At 43.4% G+C, this 17,893-nt stretch overlaps 1 protein-coding gene across 1 annotated transcript in view; it reads left to right on the forward strand.

The window, feature by feature from the left end:
• Positions 1-15,393: 15,393 nt before the first annotated feature.
• LOC126565783 (uncharacterized) overlaps positions 15,394-17,893 on the forward strand; it is a gene marked incomplete at its 5' end in the record, with an annotated part of 32,434 nt that continues 29,934 nt past the window's right edge. The window contains one exon of the mRNA XM_050222996.1: positions 15,394-15,506. Within this exon, the coding sequence (XP_050078953.1) occupies positions 15,394-15,506 (113 nt within the window). The remainder of the gene's footprint in view (positions 15,507-17,893) is intronic.

Raw genomic sequence — 17,893 nt, forward strand, 5'->3', positions numbered from 1 at the left:
AATGTTTGGGTGGCAGCATCAGCTTGTTCTGTGCGGGGCGCTCATGTTGCATGCAGGCTTGTGTTAGAATGGGATATTATTTCTCATTTTTTGGTTAAAGTTACATGAGCATTGAGAACGGAGCGGAAACTGAAGGTGTACAATCGATCGTCATCAGCAAATGGACAAGCTTGACTGAATGCTAAATTGTTCGGCAATAATATGAAATCGTGTTTGCTTGAATAGAAAAGAGGCAACACATTTTGGACCGAATAATATTAAAGTTTACATATTGTAGAGTAAATAGGAATCAATCTGTATACTTAATTAAATGTAACTTTTAATCTAGCTTTTACCAATTGCTATTCAGACATACAAATAGAGAAACGCGCTCTCAACCGATGAGTCATCAATTATTCATTCTATAAACAAGCTTGAAGCGGGGGATTTTCAGCGGGGGATTTTCAAGTAGGTGGTGAAGCCCTACAATCGTTCCAGACCGATCACCGAACACAAACGAACCTCAGTTCAGTCGACAGTTGTAAGCGCACTGCATACGATCACTATCAGCACCGGCTTGTTTCAGAAGATTAGTGTTCTTTCGACAAGTGTACTCGCCAGTGTAGTGTGGCGGGATTGTGAAGTGATTGTGAACGGAACAAGTTAACTAACACATGAACTAGCATGTCACTGGAAGCGAATATTGCTGTTAGTGAGGTATGTTGTATTGATGCTATTGATTATGCTGACCTCAACTTCAAGGTCAGCATTATCCTCATCCGTTTTTCAAACGGGGTTGGAGTGTGGAACATGAAAAATACATTGATCAAAATAATTGTATTGCTAAGTATGAATTAATGTTCGTGCAGTTCAATCTAAACAATCTAAAGGTGTGTTAAATTGAGTGGCATTTGAGAAAAATCCTGAATCTTAATATACGTCTGAAACAAAAATCCTTATTCTTCAAATGCGAACAAGCTTTCACGAGAAGCACATTTTGGAGAAAATTTACTTCACAGATAAAACGAGAAAAAGCTGGAAAAAATAAATGCAAAGCTTGCAATGGCGTACAATTGTACCATTCGACAAACGGTATGCTTTAACATTATTTGAAGTTAATTAAAAAAAAGAGCCTAGCGAGTGAGCTTAACGCATAATTGAGCTGGGACATAATTATGCATTTTTTCGACTTATTTTTAGAACTTTATCTTTGCGCAGCATAATTCCGACAAACAATTTATCAATATATACCGGCCGTTGGAGGGGACAAAAAAGTTTTACCGGTCCCAGTTGCTTGCTTGCTTGCTTGCAAACTAATAATTGGAAAAGTTGTCGCTGTTGACGGTTCTCGCCATCGACTAACCTTCGTGATAGTAACAGTCGAGAATGCTCGTCTTAAACTTTGCCTCGTTAGCAGCATCTATAATAGCCAGTGCCTGTATCAACCCTGGCCAACCGATGTCATGCAGCTGTCCCACACACATGCCCATTGCGTCCATCGCAATCAATCAGTCAATTATTATTCTAGCATCCGCGTTGGAGTGTTGGAAAATAAAACCACGGCAGGCTTAGCCGTTTAATTGTGACCGAGAGTTGCACAGCTAGACAAGACCCTGGCCACGGTCGTACATTATGCGAGCGGTAGAATTGTGTTCGTATGTCCTGAGTGGTTGCAAAACCATTGTCAACACTTCCAGTTCCAGCCAATATCGAGATGATGAAGCTGGATCTGCGCTGCATGCGGTACTGGCTTCGAAGGTGACAGTTTTATGACATTTCGAGAGCACAACCGATGTTTCCCAAACATGTAAAAGTAGAGCGTACACAGTCCCAACCGGCAAAAGCGAAAGGTCAAAAGGTAACTATGTTTTTTTAATGTCACTACGATTAAGTGGCCTTTCCACATGTTAGTGTTGGTTCGTTAGCGGGAGAATTGTTTTGATTGAGTTGCTATTTTTGTTTAAATTTTCTGTGGAAAATGCTTCATAGAGCAAAAGCAACTGTTGGACAACTCTATCGACAATTTTATTTAAAAAGGGGCAGTAAACAAGTGCCAAACAAGTTCAGGGGGAAAATGTTTGCCATAAATGGAAGTTTATGTTTATTTATCTTATAGTCTAGACCGCACGCGATGGCTCTACAATATTTTTCTCTTTCGATACATATTCTTACCATTTAATTGCCTCATTTCATACTAAACCAAAATTTATTATATAGTTTACTAAGAATTCCTAAAAATTTGCCATATTGGTAGTAAAATAATTAACAGCTTATTTATCTCCCTAAAGAAAGCCCCTCAACGAGGCATTCAATGTAGCAGCAGCAGTCTTGCAGAGAGCACCTCTGCAAGTCAAGCGGAATCCTCGAGCCGGCAATGAATTTGCATTGCAAATGTCACCAAGGAAATGTTTTATTTGCCATTTTTTTGCCATCTCCGTCTTTCCCGTTGCACTTCTCCTGCTTGACCTTTTGTGGATGCACCATATGCAATGGATGATGATGGTGATGGTGAGAACGGCAATGATGCGTTGCATACCTTCTTCACTCTGGGCAGCGTTACGGATGAATGTTTAATTAAGCAACTGTTCCATTAGGTGAACCAAATTGGAGCTAGTAAGTTAATTATGTTGATTAAAGTGTGCAGCACGAGTAAACACAATAGAGGGAGATAGCGCGAGAGAGAGAGAGAGAGAGAGAGAGAGAGAGAAGGGAAGGAAAGTGTTGAAAGTAAAGCAAGCAAAACAAAAACAAACCATCGTTTATTTCCCATTTTTGTGCCCTCGTCACACTACATCCGGCCAGCCGAAAGCTTTTAAAGTACGCGAAGACCCATTAAATCGACCACTCCATCAGCGATCCTCCGAAATGCGAAGTGTTTGGCGAAGAGAATTTATTATTTATTCACACATTAGCGCGCGCGCGAGCCCCTCATCGTTCCCTCATACACTGAAGCCTTCTGCTTTCCTTGCTATATTGCTACTGCTAAGTGCTGAGTAAACTGTTGCTTTTGCGAATCTCAATAAATTTCCCATGAACCGGTAAATGGCAGGCGCATGGTGCTGCTTTTTCTTTCTTTCTTCTCCTTGTGCTTCGCCACCGGTTTGTGTGCCGTTTGCATGGCTGGGACGGGGTTTTTCTTCTTCAAGCTGGGAGCAATTGCGCCTTTTTTCCACTATCTTCTCGTTCTGCCCTCAAAATACTTTCCCGTTCGATTGGTTTGGGTGGAGTTTTGGTAAAGGTAAAGGGTTAGAGACATAGCAGGCATACACGGACATACATGTTCACCTACCGTGAGACCACACGTACGCCGGGCCGGTCTTAAAAGGCAATAATCGTACAATCGTCAAGAAGTACTTTGGGCACCCGTATATGCCTCATTCCATCCAGCTCGAAATGTTGGGAGTTGAGTTGTAGGCTGCAAAAAATGGCCCACGTGTTGATGGGGAAGAAGTGGCGAGAAGGAGAGAAAGCGAGGCCGAAATGTTTAAGTTCAGCAAGCATTGCGCTCACTTTGTACAGAGTGAGTCAAATTTGTGCTAGTCTCAAGACATTCGGGTAAAGAGATTATGTTAAGTATTCTTTACATATCAACTTGATACCCACTAAAAATACCCACATTGTGAAGCTGGTGATCATATCCGGAGGTTCATGAAACATCGGCATTCTACCAAGTCAAACCCCCAAAAACAACATGACATTTTATTTGTTCGACAACATGTGTACCACACACTGTAAGGAAAGTGGTGTACTACAGAAAAAGCAAAACAAAAATTGCTTTTTCTTTTGGGAAGCCTTGTCGTCTGAACTGTGAACCCTTGCCACGATACCTCTCCTCGTTTGCAAATGGCTTATTTCTCACCTCACACAGCATAAACGAATGAATCATATCACCTCGACGGTAACCGGGAGGGAAGCAGTGTGTGATCATTGGAATGATTCGATGTTTATGCATTCAGAAGATAGACTAGACATGGGGAAAAAGTCATGTGAAGTGAAGTCACAAATGTGTCTTCGGATGACTTTCGATGGGAAAAACCCTAAAGCAATTGCTTTCTCGCTCCTGTCCACTTTTCCAATTCGGTTGCATTTCCCCCGGCATGGGGTTAGCATTTCTTGTACGACCCATTTTTTGATGACAGTTCATCTTCCAGGTTTTGTGCGAACTTTCCAGGAATGAGCTGGAAAGCCGCCGCCCTCCTTCGGATTTTTTTTTTATTTTGGTCGAGAGAGGTACACAGTTGGCCCCAAAAGACGATTGCCAAAAGAGTTGTGTACGATGCTCGACATTTGCCAAATCCCAAATGGCCCCTGGTGTGCGTGTAAAACCGATTCACCGTTTCCATGTTTTGAAAGACTGGCTCCGTAACCGAAAACCGAGACCATTGGAGATGTGTCCCGTGTATGCAATGGCGGCCATAGACTCCGAACGCCCAGGACACATTGTTTAGCTTCTGCAGAAGGCAGGCCACACACAAAAACCAGACCTGTACGTGTGTGTGTGTCCGTGTGTCTGCATATCTGTCAGTGTGCCCTAGTTCGTTTCCGTTAGTAACGGCCAAACGGACACCACTGGCTTGCTTGCTGCCGGTACGGTAGTTCGAAGCCCTTAAGTTCGGACTCAAAATGAGCCAAAAATGGAACACACCACACACTGAAAATGGGGAGGTGGCGTTTTATTCCGATTTTTCCCAGCTCCACCCGTACAATTGCTGCCAACTCAATCCCCTTCCCTGGACCAAGGCAGGGAACCTGCAACAAAGTTCTTCCAACAGTCTCAAACAGCTATTCGCAAAGCAGCAGCAGCAGTAGCGGTAGCGAGCAGGAGGAAACGACAGAGATAAGTTGTAGTCCTGTTGGTCCTGGCACTGTCCGCCTCCCATCTCTCCCCCCCCCCCCCCCCCTCTTTCTCTACCATCTCTACCATTTCCGAAAGGCACTTGGGTTGCACACTTCAGTTGGATGATAAATATTTGCACACATATTTGCTGACAGTTTGCAGCACTTTCGGAGTTTGCGTTCGTGATTGTAATTTCGTTTCACTTCCGCCCATGCATCGTTGCCCGACGCACCACACTCCCCATGGAACAATAGACGCACCAGCACCTCGCTCCTGTGCCCAGCGCCGTCAAATAACCATGCGGCTGACGGTACACGAGGCCCGTTTAGCATGTGTGGAAAGCGACAGGAAGTCCGGTGTGTTCTTTTTCACCCTCCTTTTTTTTCGGTATTGTATATGTGTTGTTTGCTTGCTTGTTGGCCGTTAGATTTGAAGCTGGGCTTGCTCACTTAGCAGCCACCTTCCGGTTACAATGTGCCAACCGAGGTCTAGGGTGTAAGTTTTTTTTTTTCATGTCCTCCCCATCTCCAGAGCACGTTTTAGTATGCGTGTCAGCGGAACATTAGAGACAGACGGCATGGCGACGACGTGCAAGCTATCCCTGTCGGTCCGAAAAGTAGGACCCCCGCACCTAAGTCAGAGTGTCCGATTTAATTTCTCATTAATGCGCAACACACTGCTAAATCACGGCACACAGAGGTGCAGCTTAAATTCATTGCCACGCTATGCATGGGGTTTCGGCTGCTTTCCCATCTCTTTCACGCCGCCTGTGCAGAAGGATTTTGATTAATCTACCCAACCGTATGATGGTGGTCAATTTCTAACTTTGTCTAACCACGAACTTTTTGCGAATGTTTCGTGTGTTTTTCACCCTTTCCATAGCGTTGCTAATTAAAATGGAGCACGAGTTGTACGTGTTGGTGTCTAATTCGTACCTCATCCAACCGAGTGGGCTCTGTACGAGTTGAGATTATTTAATTAACCCCCTTGAGAAACAAGCATTGTGTGTGTGTTCATTTATTTCATTTTATTGTGACGGTTCTACATTGAGGATGGAATGAAATTTCTTTGCCAATGAAAAATCAGACCTTCTTGATGGATCGCTTTTAAGCAACTTTGTAGCGTGATTGAATATGATACTTTAACTGAGTTGAATAAGTATCAGTCACTTAGGGCTGTGGTTCATCTGTAATGGACAAAATATAGCAAAATTATAAGCATTTCCTTTAACCATTCCTGTCGCTTCTTACAATTATGCACCTAAGGAATATTATGAAAATTTTGAATATCAGGATACAGTTTTTACTGATGAGGGTCGACAGTGCTTACTAATGAAAAGTACACGAACCACATAAGTAAAACCCCGACTGATAGGGAACGACTGGTATCATATTAAACGCAAACCGTATCCCTGTGGGAAGATTTCTTTGATTGTATGGAATTAATGAGTGAATAATTCTTGTAAGTTATTTGAGAACCGCACAGAACTAGTAGAAGTTAAATTTTTAGTCATTGTATTGATTTTTGATTGATTTTTGATCATCTAGGTATTAATGCAATTTGTAACAAACCAGAATTGCGCTTATTCGAGTCCGCTCGATCTAGTCCGCTAGATCGAGCGGATTGTTTTCGAAATTGAAAGCTTTATAATGAAGAATTGATAACTCTTTAAAATTTTAAAGTTTTTTCTATCGTTGATTATTACTTTTTCTCATATTTTTGGCAAATGGAGGATTTCTTTGAAAAAAAAAAGGGTTCTTTGGACGCTATGCATTCATCAATCCATGTTTTCACTCCTCCAAAATTGGAGAAGTGCTGTTCTGCTAGGGTATGTTGCATCGGTTGGAAAAGATGATAATCAGAAGGCGCCTTGTCTGGATTATAACGGCGGGTAGGGCGGAACATTCCATTTGAGCGATTTAACATATTTTTTAATTGGTGTAGCCACATGTGGTCGAGTTTTACTTGAATATACGGTCTTGGTATCGATGATCCCTTGGCTTTAGTTCGTCGATCATCCCCATAGTTTTTAAACACTGGAAAATGGCTGGCTGAGTTACCTCAAACACCCTGGAAACGAGCGTTGTCTTGAAGTTCTCTAACTTCATGTTTCAAGGAATTTCCAGAGCCTTTCCTAGTACAGAAAAATGCCACTTTTAAACCGTGCAAACCTCCAAGTTTTTTCACAAACTTCTATTTATATACGATGACTTTCGGTAGCTGATTTGTTCATGCAGTACTAATAATGATTTACGACGCTTGTACTAATGTCACACGAACTTATTTATAGTCCTAATATAACGAGAGTTTCATTTCTATTATTGTTGTATATAAATTAAAAATATATTAAACAGCATTCAGTAGCAACACTTTGCAACCCACTGTGCATCGATTACCATCGTTTGTCTTAAACTTTTACAAGTGACGTAAATCCAACTGCCGTGTCACTGTCAGTCAGCGTGGAGTCACTTTTATTTCAATTTGAAAGGAAAGCTTAAACTTGCTTACAAAGAGAGTGAGAGAGAAAAGCAAAAAAAAAAACAACAAACCAACCGAAAACTCAATTCCCATCTCGCCCAATAGCTTCAACCACAATCAGATTCGCAAGATTGCATAGAGAAAACGACCTGGCCCAGGCGCCTTGGCGTTTTTTTTTTCTTCTCTTCTCCACATTTCCAAAACGAGCAGGACGAGCGCTAAAAACATCTTAATGAATTTTAATGAGCGCTTTTTTCTTCGGTTCTGTCCCGCTTACCGCGGCTGTTGCGTTTCGGGGGCCCGGTATCCTCTCGTGCTTTGACCACCGCATTTAAGAAAACTGCCTGAGCTGTTTAAGAGCCGCCGGGTTTGTCATATCGCACGTTGGGTGCCGCACAGAGGTTTTGCAGAACCACTTCTCGTCTTGTGGAATCGATTCCTCGTCTCTTCTTTTTTTGGGTTCTTTTTTGCTAACGCTGTTAGGCCGGGCATTAGGGAAAGAAACAGAAAAGTCATTTGAATGGAAGTATCTCACAACCGGGTCGCCGGCAGAGTAGAAAGAAAACCGGGAAGATGATACCGGGAATACCGAACAGCCGGGCTATAAAAGGGAAGCTGTGGACCTTAACCGTAGAGAGAATTGGGCCCGGCGAAGGGGAGGAAGGTAACTCCACCCAAAACAAGCTCCCATTTCGAACCTGAGGAGTTTGTTGCAAGGACTCATAAATTATGCATACCGGGCGGCGGGTGGCTGGGGTCTTGAGCTTTCGGCGTGCAAATAGCTTTTCGGTTCGCATCGGTCCGGGTGCGTGTGCCGGTTTGTGCGATTTCGTTTTTCTTCTCTCACGACAGACACACAAACAAACTCACAAACACACACACATATATAAAATCAGGAAACAAATCACAGAAGAAATATGGAACACAATCATCGACGGTCGGAATACGTTGGCTTCCTAACAGTTTTCTGCGGTCATGGCAAAACATGGACAAATGGTAAGAAATAGGCTGCGGTGTGTGTGGAAGCGATCGAAATGTAACCGAATTTTGGCATCCGTTTTTGATGGAAAATCCTCAAAGTATCATCGTCACAGTCACATGCAACGGAGACAAATGGAGCTTACGGGTGGAGTGATTTGTGAGCAGGAGTGAGACAAAATGCCAATCCCCCATCTATCCTGCCACGCGTATCTACACGTGTTGCGCCAAGTGTGGTGAAGAAAATGTACGCGTGAGTTTGTGTGTGTGTGTGTATGTATGTTTGTAAGTATTTGTGCTGCGAACAAGTCAGCACCGGGAATCTGATTTCGTAGAAATGCGGTAACGCGCACGGTAATTCTGCTGCTACGTACCATCGTCGTGTCGCTCTGCCAAGCAACCGGGTTTTAGATGAAATTTCCAACCGAATAGCATTCAAATCCTTCAGCTTAAGTTTTCCCATTTCTCAACTCCGTAGCCTCCGTTGCTTCCGTAGCTAATTGCAACGGAACAGTTTCGGTGGTTGGTTGGTACGAGTCGAGAGGTATTTATAGACTTTCCGTTTTTCCTACGGTGGATCCCGGATCCCCCGTAATCGTTTTGGGGACGGTGTGCGAGAAAGTGTCTGGATTTCTTCTTCGTTATTCCAAGTGAGTGGAATGTGTTTCATAAGTGGCTTTCATTGTTTTAATATGTTTCGGCGAGAGGATTTAATCGCACCAGTCGTCAGCGTATTTTGTGGCCGTTTGAAATCACTTTATTGCATACCACTGGGTGGTATTATTGAATATTGCATTTTGCTTGCTGCTAGCTTGGGAAATATCCAATTAACGCGAGAACAGTTGTAGTAAAATCTACAAAAGCAATGAGCCATGTACCAAAGATAGCCACAGTGTACTTGTACTGTCAAACATATATTCCAACCTGATAATGTTCGGCTACATATTTTTGGTGCTCATTATAATGTACTTGGAATTGATTATAAGAGAATTGTTAGCCCAACCGCTGTACAACTTATTCATTTTTCCTTCCAAACAACATCCCCCTTGATCAATGCAGTATGTATGGACGAGCTGCTGAACAGTATTTCTGCGACTACTTATTACGATGAATTTGGAAATTCAACCGAATGTTTTGGCTATCAATGGATAATACTTTGAAAAATGCGCCAAAAGCCAGATTTTCGCAGTTATTTTTATTTGAAAAATTCTACGAACTGAGAAACATTGTATCTTTCCAATCCTTTTTCGTTCTTCGCCATTCTTTCTTTGTTATTTGTTGTGTTGTCTATGTTTTTTGAAGTGTCACGGTTGATCCGATAACGAAGCAACAGCATTCGGGGACAATTTCCACACTGCCGTAAAAGGGGAGGCAAGCGTACCTTACAGTACAAGTACAGTTCTCCAATATAGTTCAGTTTCGGGTTGGATTTGGTCTTCTCCTGCTGGACTGCACAGCAGAACACTGTACTCAGACAAATTCTTGTTTGTACTGTCCATGATAATTGTTGTTTTGGTGCAGTCCAGCCCCAAATCTAAAGGTCGACAGTAGAAGAGCACAACAATAGTCGCAAATCGGAAACAACCACGCACGCATTGATGCAATAGTCAAACCAGTTTCACCCAAACAACCAATAAAATACATATTATTCCATACATCTACATCATCAGCAACCACGTATTCAGCACTCATCCACAACCGAGCATGCCCGGGATAAGGCAAATAAAGAGGAAATGCCTTTTTGAATATTTCATATGTTACACATAGCACCCAAAAACAGTGGTGACAATACGGCGTTAAGCCGTAATACCATAATTGAAAGGAATATTAATAATAAAAAATGCACGAATCAAACTTTTTCATGCTCCTGGTTGTTTTCATTGTTTGCCAAATTGAAATGAAATTAATCTTGCGGTTTAATAAATTATTATAAAATTCTATTTTTAATTTCAAATTATTGCTATGTACTACAGCATAAGTCCACCACAAGGTTTATAAGCATCAAGGTCACTTGTTATGTTTACTGTGCAGAGTATTATAGGTTTCTCAGAATGATTTAGTGCTCTACCGAAAAGCGGATTGATTTCAGTACCTTCTTTTGCAACACTAAATAAATTTTGTTATAAACTTGTTCGGTGGAAATTTTGAATTTAGAACAGAATGGATACATTCTATCCATTTTACCTAGTTGAGTTATAAGGAAAGGTAGTCCTACAAAGAGCGACACACTGTAAATAAATGGCATACGATTCGAAAGCTCAAAATGACACAGATATTTTTAGAAACCTCATTACAACCGCAAAACCCCATTTTCATTTCAACTGCATTGTTCTTTAAACACAAACTAACTCAATTTGTATTATATCAAATTTAAAAATTTAAATACCAAAGCTTGATAACGAGTGGCCCAGCCTCAATATCAAAGAGCATATAGTATTATTTTATTTAGTTCAAATGTTACGGATCGCATCATTCTTGTGCTGTATTTTGTACGTATTTCTCGAGGCATTTCCATATCAGTTTTTTGCTATATTCTGGGTATGCTCGTTCGGATAAAATATAAAAACAATCTTGAGAGCATGTAGATGCAACGCTTTAAAAATCAACCTAATGAAACGCATGAATTCGACCTCGGGAAATGCTTGCAATCGCTGAACCACGGACGTCTTTTAGCTTTTGCGACTAACTTCTATTTATGTGTCGAAAATTTAACGCTGTTTGTGATGTCTTTGAGCACGGGATTTCTTCTGCCTAGTTCTTAAATCGTGTCCAACCCAACCGCTAGTTTAATTTTGCATTGAGATGCCATAGAAAATGTGTATAATTATGTAAACTGTGTTCTAATTGTAGCACGCTGTCGAGAGGGCTAAGCAGTCCATCATGTTAACATTTAAAAAATTAATTAATTAATCAACCTTTAAAACATCGGATGAAAAACAACGGATTGTATGTACAACAGTTCATGAAGCACTAACTGATCAAAGGAATATCTCAAACAAAGGAAAGGAATATATTATTTTCTTTGATATCACATAATGCCATGTCATAAAGCTTCGTTCAATTATTCCACTATTTAAATCCGCAAATGATCAGAACGTGTTTAATAAATGCCAGCCTTGGTTCGAACCATGTCTGCAAAATGAAACATACCGTGTTATTGAAATTGATTTTATCATATTACGATGTAAACCGTAACCCCAAAGTTCTCTTTTACCCCCTTCTCATGCTGCTTAATGCAAGTGAAAGCATTATGAGAAACATGCAATGGGTTAATAATAACCGCTAAACTTCACTTCAATCTCAACCGAACCAACCAGGCCCGTCAACTTCATGCCGGGCTTTTGCCGAACATTTTCAACCCTGCCTAAGCTCGCATCTAACTCACCCGCCCCAGTGCCGGAGTTTATTTCCCGGCCACATTTACGGCGGACACCACAGCTGTGCTTCCGCTGCACGACGGCTAGCATCGGCCGCAAGCACCGCGACGTAGACGGAGACGAGTTAATGATGGAAATATTTTCGGAAAAGCATCATCATACCCGACCGAACGGACAGCATAATCGGTTTCCATCCGCCTGTGCGTCTTTGCCTGCTGCTGCTGCTGCTGCTGGACGTGAATATTTTGTTTTCGACATGTTCTGTTCAACCCAGCCCACCGAACGTGGTCCCGGTTCGCCACGGTTAATCTACGGTGCTTGTGCTTGTTGTAATCGCGGCACGGTTACGGCGAAGAAGAAACACCGGCCAGGATTGCAAGCAAGCAGCAATAGGAAGGGAAAAAAAGGATGTGCGCAACGAGGTCTCATTACTCGTACTTGGGAGTTTATGCCGGGCGTCTACACGACCTACAGTTGGCTCTCAAACAGGCTCCATTATTTTGAAGCTTCGAGACAATCTTCGCACCCGTTTTTGGCGCGCCGAGAAAATAATCCCCGGGTGAAAGCGAAGGAAGTGAAGCGCATTAAAGGAGTATTTAATTTTCTCCCAAACGGGTTCTTGCCGGAAAGCGCCAAAAGGAAACCGAACGATGCTCGAGTACGGCAGGAGTCCATTGCGAAGCTTCCACCACCGAACCGGTGGCGTCGTCGTCGTCCGGGCAGCGTTTCGTGTGGTCAGGGTGAGGCAGCGTTGGGGCAAGGTTTCCTTCACCGTTCGCAGACTCGCAGCACGATAGAAGAAAAGACTTCCGTTGCGCTGTCGTTCACCGGCAAGGGCAAGGGATAATTCACAGTGGCGCTAATGTTAAAAGGATTACGCCTGAAAAAGCCGTATCGTGTTGTAAATGGTCGTTCGCGTTCCGCCGGTCCGCCTGGTTACACCGACAGCAGTAGCGGCCTAACACTTTTCCCAGTAGCTTTCTTCGCAGACCGTTCTGCTACCGTTAGGGAAGCTGTTCTGAAACGGTGGATTTTCACACGCAATCAAAAAGAAATTTACCTTACAATTTGAAGCAAACTTTCTCGCTACACACTAGAAAGCATCGGGCGCGCTAGAAAGGAAAATGGCCAACCTCGGGCACACATATGGGGCACTGCATGTGTGAGTTTGGAGGATAATGATACGGTTAGGGTAGCGATGGAGAGTGACAACGACGACGACACAAAACAAAAACAGACTCACACACGCTCCTGGCACACCAAGTAAAGTCGTTTGGATTTAGTTTAACTATTCCGGGCAGCATCTTAGGCGTTAATTTGCTGTTAACATTCTATCCATTGCTCGCACCAAGCAAGACGAGAGACGGCCATAATTTCGATACATACATGGGCTGGGTTTTAAATGGATTGTGTCACTAGAAATAATACTCCAGTGAAGCCAGAGCCTCTACAAGATGTCTCCTCTCAGAAAGCGTCGCTGATCTCCGATCGTTGCACCTCTTCCTGCGTGTTTACAGCCCCCCGGACCATCGTCCGTTACGGAACCGATACAAACAGCATTTACAGAAACTGTAGAGCTGTAGTTTATTTAATAGTGTTTGAATAGAGGAAGCAGTGCACGGAAAACAGATCCGCAGTTTAATTGTCTTAATGCTGTTTTCTATGGAGGAAAACGTTCCTCTTGTCATGTGGTTAAGACCGAATGGAGGCAGCAGCAAATCGATCCCTTTTCTAATGTCACTTAGTGTGTAAGTGACATTAATAAAATTAAATGTGTGTAAGGCTCATAGAATCGCTTTCCAATTCCAACCACAACCATCTTGTTGTTTGTTCCTTCCTTCGTGTTGCTTTTATCCTTTGTTTATCCAGATCCAAACAATAATTCTTATGGGGAACTATTGAAAAGACGCCTTCGGTGCTGCGAATTGCGTTATCTATTTACTTCTCTGAAACAACAACAAAACAATCGAGCAGAAAGCGTTGATGACGTCATGCGGTTGACACCGAATGGGACAAAAAGGACTAAAGTAGAGTCTTTTAAGTGATCGTTCTGTCAATTAGCTTCTCTATGACCGCCACTATGAGCAGTTATCTAATAAAAAGGCGCGAATAAGAACAACAATATAGGCTGTTTCTATAATAGTGCATAAGTAATTCCTGGCTAATGCAAATATTGACCTGTAATAATTTTTAAACGCCGTCTGTACACAGACAACATCTCACTTTGGACTGATATTTCCCAGCGAGTAAACCTTCGAGTTCGTGATTCAATAGTAAATTATAACTCTTAACCTTTGATGTATTGGGCAGTAAATCGAACACCATTTGCAAAACGTTCGCGACCGGAACCGGCGTACTTCACATCCAGCGTTGACGTGTGCTTTTTTGACCTACTCTAACTTCCTTGGCTAGCTCGCCCACAGCCAACTGTCAATCTGGCCTAAAAATTCAAATTCCTTCAAAAAAAAAGGCCCAACGTCAAATGCCAGCAATCCGCGGGCGTAAAACTTTCCCTAGCGCCAACCGATAGGGAAATCGCTCCGTTCAACCGTGCGCTCCGTGCACGGAACCCCATGCGTAGCAACGGACGTCATCGGGCGTTCGGTTCACTTGGTAGAGAGAAACTATTTACCCCGTTGCTATGGTCACCGTTCGGTAGGTTTCTTCAATAAGCACGTTGCCAACGCGGCGATACTTTCCGGGCGCACGGGAAAGTCAGAACCGTGGCGACCAGTACGACGGGTTCACATTTTCACGTTTTCCTCCTGTGCGGTCAGACCGGTGCGCGCTCGGTGATTGTTTCTGGCAAAGTTCCTGTCGTGATATAATCCCCAAGACGTGCGCTCCGGTCTCTTCAGGGCAGAGCCTTTTTTTTTGTGCAAGCGTGCGTGCGTGCGTGCGTCCTTGTCCACCGAGCAGTGTGCTTGTGTGTGTTCGTGTGCAGTACATGGGCTTGTACTGCAGTGTTTTCGATTGCCAGTCACCAGTTAGTGCACAAATTTTCCTCTCTTTTCCAAAACGGTCAACCGCAAGGCTAGAGCGTGTGTGTTTCTGAGATCCGTCGCACCATAGACAAACTAGGGGCCGGCAGCAGGCTAAACCCGATTGGCTTAGTAGAGAGTGGTGGTGGTAGTGGTCAAGTTGGTTGGTGATCGAGCGAAACCGTACGACTAAGTGACGTACCACCGCATTCTTTCCGAATCGTACCGTCGATTTGTGTGTGTTGTTATGGTGCTTACCTTTGACAGTTGGCTAATTATTGGGAGATGCGTTTGTGCCGTTGTTCCGTTTCGTTTTTATTTTCTTCTAATCTTCATGTAGTGCTAATTTCTGACCTTGTTTCTATCAGTGTACCTTACCTCTAACCCTCCCCCCCTCTTTTACCGACCGACCCCATTCCGATGTCAACCATGTTTATGCTCCGCATGTCCGTACTGACATCGGAACAGGCGTTTGGGGCTGTGTGCTTTCTAGAAATTGTTTGTTTTCTTTTCGTTCCCGTCTGGTATTTCTAATCTGTTTTTTTTTTTTCGTTTGTTCCCTCAGACAACAGGACTGGGCCTGTTGACCATAAAAATGGGGGTCACTTGTTGGGACACCGAGTACTAATGAAATGCTTTTGTTTTTGTCTTTCCATTACTTTCGTGTTTACATCCAACACTGCTTGTGCTGTGCTGCGTGCTTTTGCTTCCTGTCGACTTAACCATGATTAACCGCCCGCTGCAAAATCCTTAACATGGGATCAATGTGCTCCCGCCCGCCGGTACCCAGCAGCCGACGGAGCTCCCGGACGAGGACTTTATGACGAATCCTTCGCTGGCCATGGACGCTTGTTTCACCGCTTTCGACAAGGATGGGTAAGCAGTGTTGCTTGTAGTAGTTAGGCAAAGATGGATGCTTTTTTGCCCTTCCCTTACAGAGTACAAGTTTTAAGAGTTCCAACGAAAAAAATGGGGTGAAACATACGTATGAAGCTCAGTTATTACGCATGAGATACGTCAAATGAGAAGCTTAGTAGTGAGCTGCAAGTGAACGTGAGACAGATTGCGTGAGAACGGTCAAGCTGGTTTATTTACTTTGTTGCCTTTTGTAATGCAACTTTCTTCGCTGCGTACCTTCTCGTTACGATGATTGTACGATAAAATATTTATTTTCAAAACATAATAACACTACATTGTGCAACTCGGTATTATAAAAATATTCTATTACAACCTTGAATAACAACCAAAACATAATCATTCCCTCCTGCATGTTGGCAAACCTTTCCTCTCTGACGCTGCACACTTTCCCAGGTGATATCTTCGATTCACGTGTCCCCCAGTGTCATTGCCGGCGTGCACGGTTGAAGGTCCTGCTCGAATGAGTTCTACCCATCCCGGACTGCCGGTCTGCCCATTTGTTTGCCATTGATGGACGCTTATATTGAACGGTGGCTCCCCAGGCGCAGCAAAAGCACCAACCGGAGAATATGTCGCAGTGGGATAAAAATAAATCCGTTTTATGGCAATTCAATAAAATGCACTATCGCGCAATACTGGGGCCGCTTTGTTGTCACCGTATGCTTCAAATATGCGGCACGTACGTAACATCATCGAGAATGTCCCCAAACCGTGCAGCAATAATCGACGGGCACGCGCACGGACTGTGGTGTAAGGTTGATTGGTTGATTTCATGCCACCGCGGAGGGTGGGTTTATGTCGTCAAATGAGCGAACAATTCAACCGGTTGGATGTTTGTGTTTGTATGTGTGTACGGTTTTATGGTACACCGTACCGCTTTGATATGGGCGTATAAAAATTGACACTTGCGTGTTTCTCGTTTTCACGCGTCGATGATTCACTCTCGAAACCGAACTCTCGACGCCGAGTGAGATTAATACGGTTTTGATTGCGGATGCTAAATCAACCTTTACGATTGCATTGCTCCCAGTCATCGCCGTCATACCTGCCTGCCAGACAGTGCATAGTTATGACGTATGTGGTTGCATTTTAACTGCCAATAGTGGCATACCATTTAAATCAATCGTAAACTGGTAAACTGATGATTAGCATATGCTAAACGCTCAGGAAGAGCAGCAGCATGAGTCCGTGTGTGTGTGTGAGTGGAAGGAAAAACTGACTATTAAAGGGCATATCAATTATTGCAACACTTGCTACATTGGCCAGGAGAAACAAAGCCGATTGGATGGACGATTGGAAATCGACCTGTATCGATCCCGACACACATTCCTGTTCATCATGAATCAAATTCCGGCAAATTCCCGGCGTACATACACGTATACCGGGAACAGGAACGTACACATCCTCTTCATGCTGTCAGGTCACGTACATGAACGTACAAATCGTAGCAATGCACACAGCCAACCAGTAAGTAAGCGGCAGCTACCGTGGCGTGGTGAATTGATTTTGATTTATAACCCACCCACAGCTCCATTCCACCCATACAGCACACACACACACACACTACACGGTGTTCTTATTTCATGCAAATTGTCCTCCATTTATGGTTGATAGCATAGAGACGGATAAGCTTCAGCAGATACAGATCCAACACTGGATCGTCTTGCACCATCATCATCATCAGCATAGAAATGCGTGGGTAAAATTTCAAATCATATTGCTTCCATGTGCCGTAAGAAACAGGACGTGGAAATTCTTCGCCTTGAACGTGGTGTTGGAAAAAAAGGAGTAACGGTGAAGGAAAAAATTGCTTCCCGCGATTGTGAAAATTACTCGCGCGAACATCGCTGCACGAACCGACAAGGTGACGACCACGGTCACCTCAGCGTTCCCCAAATTTTCTTTCTCCCTCATAGTGTGTGTGTGTGTGTGTGTGAAGCTGTTGTGTTGCTGCAAGCGCCTCGCCACGGTGAAAGGAAAATGTATTACCTTTTGAACGGGCAATAAATTTCAAATTTTCTCACTGTTTAAACGCCCTGAACGACACACACACACATAACATCGACACGGGGGTACGTTCCGGTCGTGGCATGTCGAACTATTGGACGTGAAGCTTGTCGAAGTTTTCTTGCCAAAAACTTCCCGCCCGCAAAGAAGTGGCTTCCGGTAAAGTGCCGTACCATTCGCTCCCTCCGGGATGCTAAGAAAAAATGGGAAAACGCACCAGAGAGCTAAAGGTTGGAAAATTTATGTCTCACGGTCGGTTGAGATGTGACCTTCTTTCCCTGGGGATGTGGTAAGCGGCCGTGGCAAGTGTGTGTGTGTGCATCGGATGTTGCACGGGC

The sequence above is a fragment of the Anopheles maculipalpis genome, chromosome 2RL (genome assembly GCF_943734695.1).
Source record: "Anopheles maculipalpis chromosome 2RL, idAnoMacuDA_375_x, whole genome shotgun sequence".
In the NCBI taxonomy this organism is placed as follows: Eukaryota; Metazoa; Arthropoda; class Insecta; order Diptera; family Culicidae; genus Anopheles; species Anopheles maculipalpis.